The sequence below is a fragment of the Tenrec ecaudatus genome, chromosome 8 (genome assembly GCF_050624435.1).
Source record: "Tenrec ecaudatus isolate mTenEca1 chromosome 8, mTenEca1.hap1, whole genome shotgun sequence".
In the NCBI taxonomy this organism is placed as follows: domain Eukaryota; kingdom Metazoa; phylum Chordata; class Mammalia; order Afrosoricida; family Tenrecidae; genus Tenrec; species Tenrec ecaudatus.
The window spans coordinates 25,326,185-25,344,058 of record NC_134537.1 but is presented as its reverse complement, the minus strand read 5'-3'; the positions used below and the strand labels follow the sequence as shown (position 1 = coordinate 25,344,058).

The window sequence follows — 17,874 nt, the reverse complement described above, 5'->3', positions numbered from 1 at the left end:
TGAAGGCACATTCTGAGAAGCCGCCCTTCTCGGCCGAGCCCCCTCCCACACTCCCATTAGAAGTGGGTTCTAGCATTCGGTAACTTACAGAAAGAAGAAGAACAGAAGTGGCCAGTATTTCTAGTAACAGGATGAGAAAGTGCGAGACTTCCTGTTATGTGTGTGACAGCTGGTGATAAGTGGAGGCCCCAGCACAGGAAATCCGCTCCGCTTCTGCAAGGTGGCCCCGCCGAAACTTGGGCGCTCCTTCAGTCTGGATGTGGATGGCGGGACAACGGGACGCTTGGACCATGGATGACGTGGTAGAGAGGAGTTTAGAAGGGCCCATGGCCCCTTCTACAGATGAGGCCACCTGCAAAAGGGGAGAGCTGGTAGAAATCTTAAATGGGGACAAGGTACATTTTGACGACACAGGACTCTCCTTAATTCTTCAGAACGGCCTGGAGACCCTCCGAACGGAGAACGCCCTCACAGATGTCATCTTGTGCGTGGACATCCAGGAATTCTCCTGCCACCGCGTGGTGCTTGCTGCGGCCAGCAACTATTTCAGGTCAGAACGCGCCGGTCCGGAGGCAGATTGGGTGCCAATTGCAAGGGGAATCTGTGTTGGCGTGAGAGCCCACACTGCGGCATGTATGGCTCGCTTCTCTCGGTGAAGGTGTGTCTCCTTCAGAGAGACGAGAAAGAAAGCCATAGGGCATGCGGACTTAGGCCGCATTAAAAACGAGATCAGTACAGTTTCAAGGGACATGATACGGAATCTGCTGTGATTATGACCTTGTTCCAGAGAACGGAGCAATTCACTCAAGGCGTGTGTTTTTTAATTCTCTTTTTTTTCCGTTGAGCCTGAGGTCTGTGTTGGAAACGCGGTGTCTTTGTTCATCAGCAGAGGTGGAGCGACAGGATGCGGCCCCTCTTTGCATGTTGTGAAATGACTTGTTAAAGATCAGGAGCATATGTGGGTACAAGAATATCAACCAAAACATCATCTGTCCAAACACACTGGCCGTTAATGGACAGTCAGACTTCAATGAAGATTGCAGCCTTGGCAACCCCATAGGGCAGTTCTAGTCTGCCACACAGAGTTGCATGAGTTGGCATTGACTTGATGCCAACGGGCTGGGTGGAAAGAGACGGAGAAGTTACAAAGCTGCCTTAGAAGTCAGATGACCCAATCACCGTGTGAGGTCACAGCAGCGAGATGTGGAGTCAGCAGACCTGGGTTCAGTTCACACGGCCAATTCTTCACTGTGTGACTGGAGCCAGTCTCTTAATGTGTGTGTGTGTGTGTGTGTGTGTGTGTGTGGACTACCTCTCAGGATTATTGGGAGGATTAGATCTGACGGGGGGGGGGGGAGGGGGAAAGGGTCTTACACAGGGCTTAGCATACAATTGTTGAAACTTTTCCCCCCGATTCTGCTGGGTTCAGCTCGTGGGCTCCCGTTCAAAGAAGCCCCTGCACTGGGGCTGTCTTGCCGGCAGTGGGTCGCACCTCCCGCGCACCAGACAGACACAGTCAAGCTGATTGGAGTCTGCAGCGGTGCCAGCAAGGTGGCTACTATTCCTTTCACGGATGAGGAAATGGAAACAGGGCCCATTCGAAAATCCTTGTTTGTTAGTTTGTTTGCTAATAAAAATGGCTGCCAAGGTTGGGGCTTCATTCCACAGAGAGTAGAAAAAAGGCAAAGCATAGACAGCGATGAAAATGGGTTAACACAGACGAACACACATGACTCCGCCAGGGTTGATCATAGGCTCAACCTTTTTCAGGAATGCATGAAACGTCAACCAAGTTCAGTGCTCCAGGCTCGGTTTTTGATTTTTTTCTGTCTCTTTGGGACCGCTGGAACACTGCTGAGGTGTTTGTTGGTGCTCAGCCTGCCTCTGGAGCAGGCCCCCCTGGCCGTCTGCTCTTGAGAAAACCACAGCTTTTCTTTGGGTCTCTGGATACAGACCCATTTATGTGAGCCCTGGTGGTGTGGTGGTTACATGTTGCCCTGCCAACCATAAGTTCGGCAGTTTGAAACCACCAACTGCTCTGCGGGAGATAAACGAGGCTTTCAGGGCAGTGTCCTATAGGATCGCTATGAGTCAGCAGCGACTCGATGGCAGTGAGTTTGACTTTGACTTTTTGGCATTCCAACTCGCAGTGACCCCGTAGGACAGTATAGAAATGGCTCATCGGGGTTCTAAGGCTGTAATCTTTACAGAAGCAGACTGCCTCATCTTTCTTCTGCAGAGCAACTGGTGGATTTGAACAACCGGACTATTAGGTCCTAGCCACGTGCTTAACCACTGTGACATCAAGGCTCAGGATATGCATCTCCAAACACAACATGCTTGAACATGTTTTAGTTCGGGTCCGTCTCAATCCCTCTGATCTAAGATACTCAGAGAAAGAAGGCTTGTCTGTCATCGTCGGTACTTCGGACACCCTGGAAGTTGTTTGTAGAATGATGTAGGCTCTCTTTCACTACACATTGAGTACATAAATATTATCTACTAATATTGACTGAATCATAATCTAGTTAGCCAGTTCCTGTTCTGATGGTCACTTGGGCTGTTCCCGATCCTTTGCTGTGACCCCATTGTAACGAATAGCCTCATGTGTGTGCCACTGCAGAGGCAGGCAGGAGCCTCGTGGGATGTGCCTCAAAGCACAGGGCATCTGCTGGCTTAGTGGATATTTCCAGAGACTTAAAGACGGCCTCTGCCAATTCTCAGCAGAGGTGGTAACAGTGAGAAGTTCGAGGTGCATCTGGGGGGCCGATGTGAGTGTGTGTCTCGCTGTCTGTCTCTGCCCAGACTGTCTGGTTGAGAAGGGAAGTTCATTCTATTCTTTTCTTGAGAGCCATGCCTTTTGATTCGGATCTTGGCATTTCCAAGAGAGAGCTTTTCCTCTTCTAATGAGTGTGGTCCTGGAGATAAGATTCTTTTGTTCTGCCTGGGGCTAAGAATAACTCCTCTTTGTGGAGCTCTCCATTAGAGTTGAACTGTTAACTCCATAGGGTTTCAGTGGCCGATAATTTTGGAAGCAGATCACCAGGCCTTTCTTCTGAGGCACCTGCGGGTGGACTCAAACTTCCAACCTTTCAGTTAGCAGCTGAGTGCATGAACCGTCTCTACTCCCCTGTGTCCCATCCATGGAAACCAAACCCACTGCCATTGTGTTGATCCAGGCTGGCACTGTGGCTGTACATTGACGTGGGTGCTGCCAACCTCACCTTTCTCCCACAGACCACCTCCAATGACCCAACTTGCCATTAGCTGCCTAATGCTTAATCCACTGTGCCACCAGAACGCTTACAAATACGCTTTGCTATTGAATCCCTGCAGTGATTCTTTAAGGTAGGAGATTTTATCCCCATTTTACAGACGAGAAACCCAAGCTGGGAGTGTCATGGTTGATAAGGAGAAGCCACTCTGGGATTTGGATTTAGGAGGGACATGGAGTCTGGCATTGCCTCATTAATTCTCTAGCCTTAGCTGCTAAGGTTTTGAAAGGGCTTGGGGGCAAAGTTCCTCTTATGTTCAGCCTTTAGTAGACCGCTTAGCCTGGCTCTGTCTCAGGAGGTGCCAGACACAGCCCTGCACGCTTTGGAGGGCCCGGAAGCTGGGGATGTCAAATGATGGAGGTGCTTTAGTCTTTATTCATTGAGAAAACAGATATTGCCTGTTATGTGACAGAACCATCCTTTACGTAACCTGCCCAGTTTTGCTGGATCTTCGGATGGTTTCTACTCTTTTGCCACTACAATGTTGTCAGGGTTGGTGTTGTTCGGGTTTCTTTTTCCATGGGTGCAGGAGCACCTGGGGTTGCGTTTCTAGAAGAGGGTTTGCTGAGTCCAAGAGCAATACAACTGCAGACTTGGTGGCTATTGCCCGAGTCTCCTAGACCAGGGCTGAGTCATTCGGTGCACCCTCAAGCCAGTGCCCGTTTCTATACAGCATTGCCAACAGAGGGTGTTCTCAAGCTTTTGACTTTTAACAGTTTGGTAGATGAGAAAGAGTTTCTCGGCATACTTTCAATTTGCATTTCTCTGATTTGGAATCAGGCCTGACATCTTTTTATAAACCTAACGGTCATCTGCATGTCTTTTGCTTTGAATTGCCTCTCCATGTCCTTTCTAAATTTTGCATGCTCTTTTTGGGCCAAATTCTATTTTTATAGAAGACTTGCAAATGCCTAACCGTCAAATAGTATTTTTAAAGGCATCTAAAGTTTTCAAGTCAAGAAGTATTTCTTTAAAGGTATTCATAACGAAAGACAAAACGTTTGCTTCATCTCCCCCTCCCCCCACTTCAGTCTTGCTCCCGGAATTTCCCAGTTTTTGCTCTTTTAGCGATTTCATCTCTTGCCACCTCTGTATGTCCACGTAATGTGTCTGCACCGTCCTTTCTGCATCTCTCAGTATAAGACAGCATGAACTGATTCCCGATGCAGTCAGATAAAAACTCAACATTGATATCGCTTTCCTTCCCCATAGTCCTCTTTAATCTTATCATGTTAACACACTTTTTGGGTAAGTCCATGTTAAGAGTTTACATTATTCTACCCGTGAAACCATTGTCCCCTGCTGAGCCAAATCGTATGATTATATGATTACACAGCCATTCTTATAAACCTTTGTCTTTCTCCAAGTTAACAATTCACCCTTTTTTCCATTTGCTTATCTAATTGAGTATCTTTTGCTAACAGCCATTCCTGAGCCTCTTTCATGGCGTCTAATGCATTAGAGAATCTATCAGTTCTAGTTTCCTTTGAATTGTCTTTATTTGGGTTGCTAACTGCGAGGTCAGCAGTTTGAAACCACCAGCCGCTCCAAGGGAGAAAACCTTGGCTTTCTGCTCCTCTAACGAAATGGAGTCTCAACAACTCAGAGGGGCCGTTGCACTCTGTCCTCTCGGGTCGTTGCGTTGGAGGTGACGAGACAGTGAGTTTGAGCTTGAGTGTTGACCGGCGGTTTCTAGACCTGCAGCCCAGCTGCTCCCCACCAGCCCAGTACTTCTTTGGCTCTCTCGTACATTAGCGCCTTTCCCCGTCACCCCACATCTTTCTCTGTCTTGGCCAACTCTCCTATTTTGATGGGCCACATCCTTCAGCAGCATCTGAAGAAAGAATGTCTGGGACGTCCATCCTCGACACCTTGCATGTTTAAAAGTATTTTTATTTACGTGGTGCGGCAGGCACAATCCTGTCCTGCCACCTCCACCCTCACCTCTCTGCCCGTCAGCTTGTCTAGAACCTCAGACTATGTTTTCTTACCTCGTCAAAATGACTTTGCTGGCAGCATGGTGAAGTTCAAGCCTTGTCCTGGGGAGATCATCCTGGATTATCCAGCTGGGGGCAAGGTCATGGCAAGGGGAAGGCCGGAGGACTAAAGAGAGGAAGTAGAAAGACAAGTGCAGAGGTTGGAGGGATGTACTTTGAAAATGGAAGACCTAGGAACCACATACTAAGGCCAGCGACTAAAAACCCAGGTTAAGTGGCTCTCCATCAGTGATTCTCAACCTTCCTAATGTCGCAACCCTTTCATACACTTCCTCCTGTGGTGGTGACTGACCGCCAGCCATAAAATTTTTTTCATTGCTACTTCATAACTATAATTTTGCTACTGTTATGAATTGAGCGACTCCTGTGAAAGGGTCATTTGACCCCTAAAGGGGTCGCAACCCACAAGTTAAGAACCGCTGCTGTAGAGTCTGGAAAGGGTCAGGACACAGTTTATCCCCAACAACTGCTGAAGCTTGACTTTGGGTCAGTGAAACTCATTTTGTATGTCTGATCCCTAGACCTATAAAATAATAAATCTGCGTTCTTTTTTTTTGGGGGGGTTTACTTATTATTTATTTTTAAGTTTTATTTACATAATTTACATATCCTACAAATCAATGTTTGAATATGTTAAAGAGTTGTGTAGTCACCACCACATCATTTTTAGAACATTTCATTCATTTTTGTACTCATTGTTATTAGCTACTGTTATTAGCTATTGTTCTAGTTACTGCTATCAATTTACCTCTCCTGGATTTCTTATAAAGAAAATCGTACAAAAACACCCCCAACAACAATAGCAAAATAAAACACCGAAAAAACTCAATTAAAAAAAGCATAAAGTAGTGAATAGAATAAACTAAAAATGGGTCAAAGGGGAAAACAAATTACATTAGAATTTAACCTGTATCTGCTCTAATTCACTTTCTGATACACCTATCTGAAGGTGAGATTATTTACATCCTTGGTCAATGGTCAGAGGGAATTCAGTGGAAGCTTAATCCAAGTGGGAACTCTGTTTATGGATTTTGGCCATCCTTGCCATCCATGGCCTTCTTCAAACCAGGTGTTCAGAATTAGACCTCTAATAAAAGTCCCTCCTCTGATCTTGGATTTTATTATTTATAATCCTTGGATCCCACAGGCTGATGTGCTTCTGTGTGTGGTTAGCTGACACCACACTTATATGGCAGCTTGTTTTAAGACCCCAGATGCTATTCTTTCTGATAGGTAGCATTTGCTTTCTTCACCATACTTTGCTATAGACCCGTATCTCCAGTGGTCCCCTTCATGAGGGTATGTATCAAGCAGGGTCACATTTTAAGAACTGATTATTCTTAGATTAGGGCTTATGGTTAGCATGAGCTCAAAACCTATACATATATCTAATGTCTATCTATCTATATATCTATCTATCTATCTGTTTTACTTTACTGACAGCATTATCGGCTTTTTGATAGACAATATAAGTAAGCTCCATTTGGCTTTGGCATTTCTAATAATAGTATCATTAAACTAGCGAATAGTCTGGAACCAAAACAACCAAACTCACTACCATGGAGCCAATTTTGATTCATAGTGACCCTAGAGGACAGGTTAGAACTGCCCCTATGTGTTTCTGAGACTGTAAATTTTATGGGTGTAGAAAGCCTCACCTTTCCCTGGTGGCTTGAAACTGTTAATCTTGTGGTTAGAAGCCCAATGCATAACTACTATGCCACCTGGACTTCTAGCCCACAATACAGGATTTAAAATACTATTGAGACCAGGGGGATATTTATATATTGGAAAGTACACGGAATATTCACTTAAGCCTATTAAGAAACTTAAGGGACTGAATCCTGCTTATGAGAACAATGAAGATTGGGCGCAGGGCACAAAGTTCACTAACACTCATTTACTACAGCAGAACTATACCCGAGGAACTAAGGTATGGCTTTAAAAGCTAAGAAAATATGAAAGTAGTAAATATATGGCCTATCATTGGGCAGCCTCAAAAGCAAGAGGTTTGAATCAAAGTCGAATGACTTCTCCATCCACGACCTTGGGCCAACAGTCCTCTTCTTCTCTCACTGCAGCGTTAAAGAGTAGATCAGACCTTTTCATGAGCAACAGAAGTGTTTAAGGTAAAGTGGGGTTCACTCACTGAGTTTCCCGTCTCAGATACTTCTAATGCGGCTTGTGTTGTATGCTGCACATCTCAAGAAGACAAAGTCTAAGATCCAGGTGATTGACAGTTTTCAGCTTAGGTCCGTCGGTTAAAAATGCCCGATTGACTAGATAGTACAGAGCAGACTCACCCCCTTGGGGGGGGGTCCATAAAAGTAATATGTTTGCTCCAAGGGCAAGCCACCCCCAGCACCCGTCTATCCACCCAGAGAAGTGAGATGATCTTCTTAGAGACAGGTACCCCTTTGGGCCACAACTCTCCACCGGCACGTATTGAACACCATTGCAGGAGTGTCCACCCAATAAGGGTGACCGTAGGGTGTTGCCACATGTCACGTGCTAGTCAAATACGTCTCGTCTTAAGTGACAGAACGTATGGTAATGTATAGCAGCCATAGGAAGTGAATTCACTTCGTTGTAAATTTCTTGGTTGAAAATTATTTTTTAGGCGTGGTTATGCCTTGTGCTGTCAACCACAAGGCCAGCAGTTCAAAACCACCAGCTGCTCTGCAGGAGAAAGACCAGGCTTTCTACTCCTGTAAAGAGTTACCGTCTCGGAAACCTCTGGGCGCAGTTCTACCCTGCATAACTGTGATTTGAAGCGATTTGATGGCAGTGAGTTTGGTTTTTGGAAAAATGTTTCGAATTTCCAGTTCACATGTTCATATTTCACAATGCTGTCTTGTGTGTGTGTGTGTGTGTGTGTGTGTTTTACTCCAACCGTCATGCTTTCCCTTCAGTGAGTCCTTTTAGTCTTTTGTTTAAAGAGGTTTTCTCCTATTACTCCCTTGGTCAGTCCATATTTTTCCTTTTTCTTATTCTTTCTTTTTCTGAATCACTGTTAAGAGGATGTGAGCTTAGCAAACAGGGAACCCGTCTTTTATTGTTTCTCCCTGTTGTCCAACTTTCTGCTATCTAATAAAAAATTTAAGATATTGTTATTATTATTTTTGATAGCTTTAAAAAATAATATCCTTCTTCATGCTCAGTGTAGGCCACGCTTTTAGGAATTTCTCTGAGACTTACAAACCCCCCAAAACAAACTTACTGTCAACGAGTCAACGCCGACTCATAGCAGGCCTATAGGATGGTAGAGCTGCCCTGTGAGTTTCTGAGACCCTAATTCTCTTTTTATTTGTGAAAGTATGTATTTTTAACACAGAGGATAGCGTATGCCTATCTACTGTAGGCCAAGGGCAGCTAAAGGAAGCCCCCTCCCCTGCTCCTTCCTGCGGGTGTAAAGGGCTTGGGTACACACTTAAAAACACTGTAATGATAATTTACAAACTTCCAGACTTTAAGTGACTGTGATCTCCTCTTGCAACATGGGAACCGAAAGTCCCTTTGGGAATCATTTTCAGCCTGGCTAGCAATCCCATTGCTATGTTCTTAGGATCACTCTGTAGAATCTTCCATAATTCCTACAATACGAGGCAGGCTTCAACAACTCAGCCTTTCAGAGACGACACCCCAGCTTGCAAGATCTCGTCCACCAAGAGAATGTTGGTCGCTATTACAGTGCAGGAGAGTAGCAGCTGTTACCCCATACACCTGCTTCAGTGGCCACTGTTGGCTCACCTGTGTTCAAGTTCACATCTACAGGTTGGCCACATTCTGCTTTCATTAGTGTTCCTGAAGGTCAAAACCGGAACTTTGGGTAAAATGAGCAGCGTGTCAGCAAATGCTTGGACTTGAACCTGGGCCCTGCCCTTGATGCTGGGCTTACGTTTGATCAGCATCTCTGCCATGGCCACTTCCACTGCACCAGCCCCTGGGACCACGCAGCCCCCATCAGTGGCATTTCTGACAGCCCTCAAGCCATCTCGGATGGCATCTTGATCTGAGTGAGGATGTGCTCCTTGAGTCCTTTGTGGCTGGCACGGGTTATTGCACTTCTCAATGAAGATGAACTTCTTTTCTCCCAAGGTGCACTCATACACAGGGCCTGCGTGTCCCAGACAGTTGGGATTCAGGTCGCCTAAGGAATTCAGAACCACTCCGCCACAGGCGAGCGTCAGCCTCTCCATGTTTCTCTGCTTGGCTCTGCGCAGGGCCGCGATGCCTTCCTGTGCCAGGGCGCCTGAGGAAAGGAGTCAATTCCCTTTTGGAGAATGACGACAAGCCCTTCCCTGGAATCACCACACACTTTCTTCTTCAGAGTGGCTATTGCCTTCACTCGGTCTCAGTGAATTTCCTTTACGCTCTTACCATTTCTCTCCTCTGCACGCTTGTAAAAATAAGCTGGAGTTCACGTCTAGTTTCTACTATTCTAAGGACACATTACAGATGGGGATGTATCTGTCCTCCTCTCTTTTCCCCTGTCAACATGTCGGCGGGACCTGTGGTCCAAAACTAATTAAGTCTCTGATCTCTGATTTATGTCTTCTCTCCATGACTTCAGCCATGGAAAGGTCAGCGGGCTCATCTTGCTCCTGATTGGCCAGAATGGAGTCCACCTCAGCCTCTGTTCGCACGTCAGAAGCTCCACGTGGACGGATGGGCAGCCAGGTCTTGGCCACATGGCTCAGTGTCTGTCTGTCCATCTCCTTGCTGACTTTGATTTGTTCCAGAAATGGGAGAGCCTTTGCCTTGGCCGCTTCAGAGCCTTACATTATTATGCGGGGATGCAGGCTTTCAGAAAGGCAGAAGTCAGCCTGCTTCAGCAGCTCCCTGAGGATCAGGGCGTGGGAAGCAGCGCCGTCTCCTGCGATGTCATCCTGCGCTGGGACGACGTTTGCTATCAAGGCGTTTGTTGAGGGTTGAATTTGCTCTTCATGAAGCAGCATGTTGGCATCTTTGGTCAGCTTGATGTCTCCAGCACAAGAAACAAGCGTCTTCAGGGGGCCCTTGGGGTCCAGGTGGGTCCTCAGCACGCCCTGCAGTCCCCGGGCTGGGCTGCACTGATGTGGACCACCAGCACTGCCTCAGCTCGGCCACCTCTGCCTTAGGGTCCAGGGTCTTTACAGCCAACACGGTGGGGGCAGAAGAGGAGAAAACCAGGGTACAGAAACTTATGCTGACTCAGCATGGCCCAGGGTGGGGGTGGTGGGGCTCTAACTCTTTATGGAAGTAAAAAACCCCATCTTTCTTCCTCACAGTGGCTGGGGGTTTCAAGCTGACCTGGCAATTAGCGACCCAACGTGTAACCAAAAAGCTTCTTATCTGCCCCCTTGCCATTTTTGTTTCCTTGTGTGTTTCTCTGTGTTTTAGTCGCTGCCTCTTATTTTAGAGGGTTTACCCCACGGCTTGTTGGTCTTTGGATGTCTGTTGACGTGTCAGAGCAAAGCACGAAAACCACATGGAAGCTCTCGGTTTCTGTGCCTGGGGCGGTTTACCAGGGGGATTTTGCTGTAACTGAGCTCACGTTTGTTGTTTCTGGGAACTCGGGAGGGTCGGTCTTCTGTCTTTTCCCTTGGTGCCTTATTGCCTCACAGTTTAGGCAGCTCCAAGTCCAACATCAAGGGGTTGCCCGGAGGGAAAGACTCCCTGTCTCTTCCGGCTCTAGGAGAAAGGCTGGGTGTGTTGCCAGCTCTGTTCCTGGGGTCCGGGGGGGCCCTTCATGCCATGACGTCTCCCCATCTGTTTGCCTGCCTGCCTTCTTACTCTTCCCTTCTGGATCTCAAACGAGATTGGGTTAACATATACTTCGTGGCACAGTGGCTTATGACCTCAACTGCTAGCTGTGGAGGTCAGCAGTTTGAATCCATTAGCCGCTTACTGAAAGCGAGGAGGCTTTCTGCTCCCATAAAGATTTACAACCTTGGAAACCCAGCAGCAGCGGTTCTCAACCTGTGGGTTGCAACCCCTTTGGGGGTTGAACAACCCTTTCACAGGGGTCGCCCGATTCATAACAGTCTCAAAATGACAGCGATGAAGTAGCAATGGAAATAATTTTATGGTTGGGGGGGTTGTCATACAACATGAGAAACTGTATGAAAGGGTCACAGCATTAGGAAGGTTGAGAACCACTGCCCTAGGCTGTAGCTCTGCTCTGCTCTACAGGGTCACTCTGAGTTGGAATCTGCCTGATGTTAGTGGGTTTGTGTGTTTAGGAGAGTCCTGGTGGTGCAGTGGTTACGTGTTGGGTTGCTAACCCCAAAGTCAGCAGCTCAATCCCACCAGCTGCTCCTCAGGAGAAAGTTGAGGCTATCTTCTTCCATAAAGATCTACAGCCTCACATAAATCTGACTTTGTCAATATCCTCCCCCCCCGCACCGCCTCACCCTCCACTATGATGCAGGCTAGACCTGATATGGTTTCCAATTTTTAAAAGTCATTTTATTGGGGGGGGGGATTCGTACAACTCTTACCATAATCCATACATCCATCCAGTGTGTGAAGCACATTTGTACATCTGTTGCCATCATCATTCTCAAAGCATTTGCTTTCTGCTTGAGCCCTTGGTATCAGCTCCTAATTTTCCCCCTCCATCCCTGCTCCCCCTCCCTCATGAACCCTTGATCATTTATAAATTATTATTATTTTGTCATATATTACACTGTCTGATGTCTCCCTTCACCCACTTTTCTGTTGTCCATCCCCCAGGGAGGAGGTTATATGTAGATTCTTGTAATCGGTTCCCCCTTTCCACCCCACCCTCCCTCCACCCTCCTGGTATCGCCACTCTCACTACTGGTCCTGAAGGGATCATCTGTCCTGGATTCCCTGCTTCCAGTTCCTATCTGTACCAGTGTACATCCTCTGGTCTAGCCAGATTTATAAGGTAGAATTGGGGTCATAATAGTGGGGAGGGGAGGGAGGAAGCATTTAGGAACTAGAGGACAGTTGTATGTTTCATCATTGCTAACTGCACCCTGACTGGCTTGTCTCCTCCCCGTGACCCTTCTGTAAGGGGATGTCCAGTTGCCTACAGATGGGTCATGGGTCCCCAATCAGCACTCCCCCTCATTCACAATGATCTGATTTTTCGTTCTTTGATGCCTGAAACCTGATCCCTTAGACACCTCATGATCGCACAGGCTGGTGTGCTTCTTCCATGTGGGCTTTGTTGCTTCTGAGCTAGATGGCCGCTTGTTTACCTTCAAGACTTTAAGACTCCAGACACTATCTCTTTTGATAGCCGGGCACCATCAGCTTTCTACACCACATTTGCTTATGCATCTGCTTTGTCTTTAGGATCATGTGGGGAAGGTGAGCATCATGGAATGCTAGTTTAATAGAACAAAGTATTCTTGCATTGAGGGAGTACTTGAGTAGAGGCCCAATGTCCATCTGCTACCTTAATACTAGTCCTATAAATATATGCACATAGGTCTATTTCCCTGTCCTCATATAAAATATATTTACATATGTACATGCCTGTATTTAGACCTCTATAAATGCCCTTTGCCTCCTAGTTGTTTTCTCTATTTCCTTTTACTTTCCTCTTGTCTCACTATCATGCTCAGCCTTCATTTGGGTTTCAAAATTCCTCTCGTTTACATGAACTTTGATCACGTCCTACCAGACCTCTTACACCCTTCTTGTCACCAGTTTTGGACCACTTGTTGTTCCCTTGTCCCTGGGTTTGTTAACACCACTTCCTTTCCCCCACCTCCCCCTCTCCCATGTCCCCTTGGGACCATCCTGTCCCTGGACCATCCTGTTGTTTTCTCCTCCAGATTGTTTATCCAGCCTATCTTATCTAGATAGACTTGCAGATATAATAACATGCACAAAACAAGGCAGCAAAACAAAACAACAACAAGAACAGAAAACCAATGGCCAAAAAAAAAAAAAAAGGCTGTACGTAGCTCAAGGTCTGTTTGTTGACCTTTAGGAGTGTTTTCTGGTCGAGTCTGATGGGGTGCCACGCCCTGGCCCCAAAGTCTATTTTTGGTATTCCCTTGGGACTTCCTTGCTCTGCTCCCCTTGCTGTTCTGTTGCACGCCCTTAGTGTTTTGCCTCAGTGCGGTAGTGTCAGATCGGGCACAATTCCCACACTGTATCTCTAGTGTTGTCCCCTGTAGTGTTATGGGTCAGTGAGGGAGGTCGTGTCTCATAGTGGGTCCTCTCTGGGCATTGGCTGCTCTGAGCGGGAATATTGTCATCAAGGCTTGGGGGGCCAAGATGTGCTCCACTCTCTCTTCCTCTCCCTTAATTTGCTCCTGTGTGCTCTGATCAGACATGTTCCTCTCCCTGAGCTGCAGCTTCAGTGCTGTCCTCTGAAATAAATTCTTCTGGGGGGAGGGGCACCTGTCCACATAGTTTGGATTGGGGCTGGGCCCTCAGACCTCTCTGCTGGTTCCCTAGGAAGCAATTCTACTCTGCCTAAGAGCTCCAGCGAGTCAATTTGTTTGTTTTCTTCTATACACTGATGCTGCATTGTGAACATTTAACAAAGAACTCTTCCCCAGATGACAAATACTCAAAACCCAAACCAAAAGCACAACCCTTTTCTAAAAAAGGAACTCACTGACATGGAGTGGATGTCAACTCATAGTGACCCTACAGGATAGGGCAGACCTGCCGCTGCAGGTTTCCAAGGCTAGATCTCTATGGGAGTAGAAAGTCACATCTTTCTCCTGCAGAGTGGCTGGTGGTTTTGAACTGCAGACTTTGTGGTTAGCAACGAATTGGCACCCGTTACACCACCAGGGCTCCTTACTGTAAAAACAGGCTTACCAAAAACCAAACTCATTGCCGGCAATCAGTGCCAACTCATTGCCGTCCTATGGCAGAACTGCCCCAAGGATCTCCAAGGACTTGGGTAAGGGTTGGATTGATAACCAAAGGCCCAGGGTTCAACGTCAGCAGCCACTCCACTGGAGAAAGATGAGGTCATCCTGATCCCTTAAAGATTCACAAAAACTCAGAAACCAGGGTCCCCATGAGTCGGTGGCAATGCACTTGGATTTTTAAATTTTTATTTTATGATCTGCGGAAGCAGACTGCCACATCTTTTTCCTGCAGAATGGGTGTTGTGTTCGAACTGACCCCCCTCCCCCCCCTTTTTTTTTTTGGTTAGCAGCCGAGCGCTGAACCACGGTGCCACCAGGACGCACCAACTCACTGCCATCAGATTGTTTCCAACCCATGGCCAACCCTCCAGGACAGAGTAGAACTCTTCCTTTGGGTTCTGAGACTTTCAGTCTTCACAGAAGGGGGCAGACAGCTTCAGCTTTCTCCTGAGCAGCCACCGATGGGCTCAGACCACTGAGCGTGGCTTCGGAAGCCCGGTGCACAGCCCACTCCTGCATGGTGTTAGAATCGACAGCGCATCTTTGTAGGGACACAGCTTTCTTTCTTGCTCTTGTTGCTGACAACCCCTAATTTCCCCAAGACACAGTCCCTTTAAAACCCAGCAGATGCAGAACCACAGGATATTGAAACTGACCCCATGCGACCGTTTCACGGGAGGGAGAAACCTGCTTGGTCACCGATGATCCCATGATCGCTGTCACAAACGGTCTCCAGAATCCCAACCACAAACACAGAAAAGCAGTTTCAAGAATTTGTGGGTGGGTCCACACCCAGCACTCAACAGAGGCTGAATCTGGGTTTGGATATAATACAACTCTTAAACTATTAAAAAAAAAAAAAGAAGACGATGAAGAATTTGTGTGTGTTGCCAGAGAGCCGATAGGGTGGGAATGAGTTCACTTAGAATGTAACCTTGGTGGCTGCCCACAGAGGCTATGTTACTGTCACAGACAAGGCCATTTCCTTTCGAGGTCTGTTGGAGAGTCTTGGGTAGAAAGACAAAGTCAGGGGGGAAATATATATTTGAAATTGCAAAAGAGTGGAGGGTCATAAAGTTTTCCAAATAGCTCATAATATGCCACAGGTCACAGGTACCCCGATATTCTCATAGCAGAACCAATTGGGTAGTGCGTAAATGTAGCACTCATAATACAACGAGTTCACACTACGTGCCCTGGCTGTAGAACTGTAGGCGTGAGGAATGGGAAGAGAGTATTGGGGTCACAGTTTACACACTTATTATTAATCATTATCACATGTTACCAATTACTGGGTGGCAGAAAGTGGGGTGAGAGCTCTGATCCCCCTTCTCTCCAAGGCGGATGTGCGCTCGCAGGCCCACAACAGGAAGTCCAGGCAATCACATTAGCACAATGGGAAGCAACATGAGCTCCAGCCTTCTGGGTCTGAACTTCAAGTTTCACAAGTGGGCCATGCTGCTGTCACAGGGCGTGTACCCACGGAGTACTGGTGAGGCTGATGAGTGGCACTGCCAGTCGTGGCTCCTCTGCTTCAGTTTTATTTGATATCTTTTACAGTTTTAGTAGCACCTAATCCACATATCATACAACTAACTCAATAGTTCAATTATCTCAAGAAGAATTGTACAATCATTACCACAATCAATTTGAGAACTTTTCTCTTTTTTTCTTCCCATGGTTAAATCACTTTTTAAATGAGTTGTATAATCACAATCAGTTCTAGTGCCCCTCCCCTTGCCCTCATACATTGTTTGTTCCCCAAGTCCCCTCACCCTCCATATCTACACCTCCTTATCCCTACATCCCCTATAGACCCTCCTGTCAATTGTTATCTCTACGCATCCGCCCCTGTGCTTCACAAACTGGAAAACTCAACAGAACAATAAAAAAACAAAATAAAGCAGTAAGGATAAAATAATATAAAGATACAAATAATGAGTAAGAAAGAAAAGACTCCCATCAATATTTTAAAGCCAGGGAAGAAGTTTTTTGTCATGGACAAACAAGAAATACTTGCACCTAGAGCAAAATCAGGTTTGGCCAAGAAGGAGGTCAACAGATTGAGAGTCAAGTTCGATTCAGCACAATCAAGACTACAATGATCTCTATCTGACAGTGAAGCTGTTGAGACCCTTGCCTGTGGCTTCATCTGACTAGATGCTCTGCAGATGGGTTTTGGGCTCCCACTGTCCTCCAGAGCCTTCTACAAATTGAGTGTTTGCAATTTAAGCTGATAGTTTCTCTTTGTCATTATTCCCATCTTTGGATCAACCCCCTGTTTCAATTTTAATACTTTCCGATGGAGCCCTGGTGGCCTAGGGGTGACATGTTGGGCTGCTACTCACAAGGTCAGCAGTTTGAAACCACCAGCTGCACCTTGGGAGAAAGATGAGGCTTTCTACTCCCGTAAAGAGCTACAGGGGCAGTTCTATCCCATTCTATGGGATCCTTATGAGTCAGAATGGACTCGCTGGCAGTGACTTTGGTTTGGAGCTTTATGAAGTGGTGTCCCAGTGGCGCAGTGGGTTATGCATTGGGCTGTTAAGCGCAAGGTCAGCAGTTCCAATCCGCCTGTGATTCAGTGGGAGAAAAGATGAGGCTGTCCCCTTCTGTGAAGTTTTAGCCTTAGAAGCAGTGGGCAGCAGTTCTGTCCTATCCCAGGGAGTCTCTGAGTCAGAACCAACATGAGAGCAGTGTCTTTTGTTTCCACAGAGGTTTGTGATCCCTTCTCGGCAATTCCAACCCTCCAAAGCAGTGATAAACAAGCAAACAAACAAATAAATATTCATTTAACAGCAGTGTCAGACTTTGGTGGAGACCTGAACGGGGGCCCTACTTACAGTCTTCACTTTTCCACTTTGGGTAACTATTGATTCATTTTCTCTGGAAGTACTTATGTGCTCATGAAGGACTTGGGTCCTAAGTCTTGCTGGAGGTGTTAGGTCACGTTCAAGATCTGCTGTTCCCCAAACGATTCTGGACACTAAAACACATTTGGCCGCAAGGTTTGGGATTAGGGATTATGGAATTTACTGATAAAGGGAACAGATGTCATTCGGTGGTTGTACTTCTACCTTTTTTTGGTTCCCTTGTACATATTTTCATACACCTGTAACACAGCTTACATATAATGTCACACCATGCTTTGTCCCCCACCCCACCCCATTTTTTCATTATAAATCTCTTTTCTGTGGGATTCTGTAGCTTCCATAACTGCTATATTTTAATTTCATTGGTTACCACTTTAAAGAGGTATTTAACCTGAAAAGCAGTCTTTCATCGTGCACATTTAGGTTGCTTTCAGTGTTTTGTTTTTATCAATCAGGTGGTGATAGCATCTTTGTCGTGTCGCAAACATCTTTTCAGTTTGGAACATTATCTTACTGAAGAAGGGCCAACATTTCTGAGTACTTAATGCAGGCCTGGCACTTGGCTGCATTCCTTTCACTTTATTTAATCTGTGCAGCAATATCAACAAGTCGATAACACTGTCTCCATTTCACCCTTGAGGGGATTCGCTTCCAGCGGAAGAATGGCCCTGTCATTGCATTCCAAGCTGCAAACAGACCTTCCTTCCACTGGGCAGACATGTGGCTCTTAGGACACTTCCTGTACGAGACCATTCACGTTCACCCCATACCACACATGGGTGTCAACACCGTGAGCTGAAAATGAGGAGGGACCACAGAAGCTCAAGTCTCCAGAGACATACATGCACAGGCATGATGCTGTCAAGCAAGCAGCTGA

At 46.5% G+C, this 17,874-nt stretch overlaps 1 protein-coding gene and 1 pseudogene across 1 annotated transcript in view; one reads left to right on the top strand and one right to left on the bottom strand.

The window, feature by feature from the left end:
* The first annotated feature begins 257 nt into the window (after nt 1-257).
* Nucleotides 258-17,874, top strand: part of KLHL6 (kelch like family member 6) — a 66,265-nt gene continuing 48,648 nt past the window's right edge. The window contains exon 1 of the mRNA XM_075555610.1: nt 258-550. Coding sequence (XP_075411725.1) covers nt 258-550 — 293 coding nt within the window. The remainder of the gene's footprint in view (nt 551-17,874) is intronic.
* LOC142454577 (T-complex protein 1 subunit zeta pseudogene) lies at nt 8,893-10,902 on the bottom strand (annotated as a pseudogene).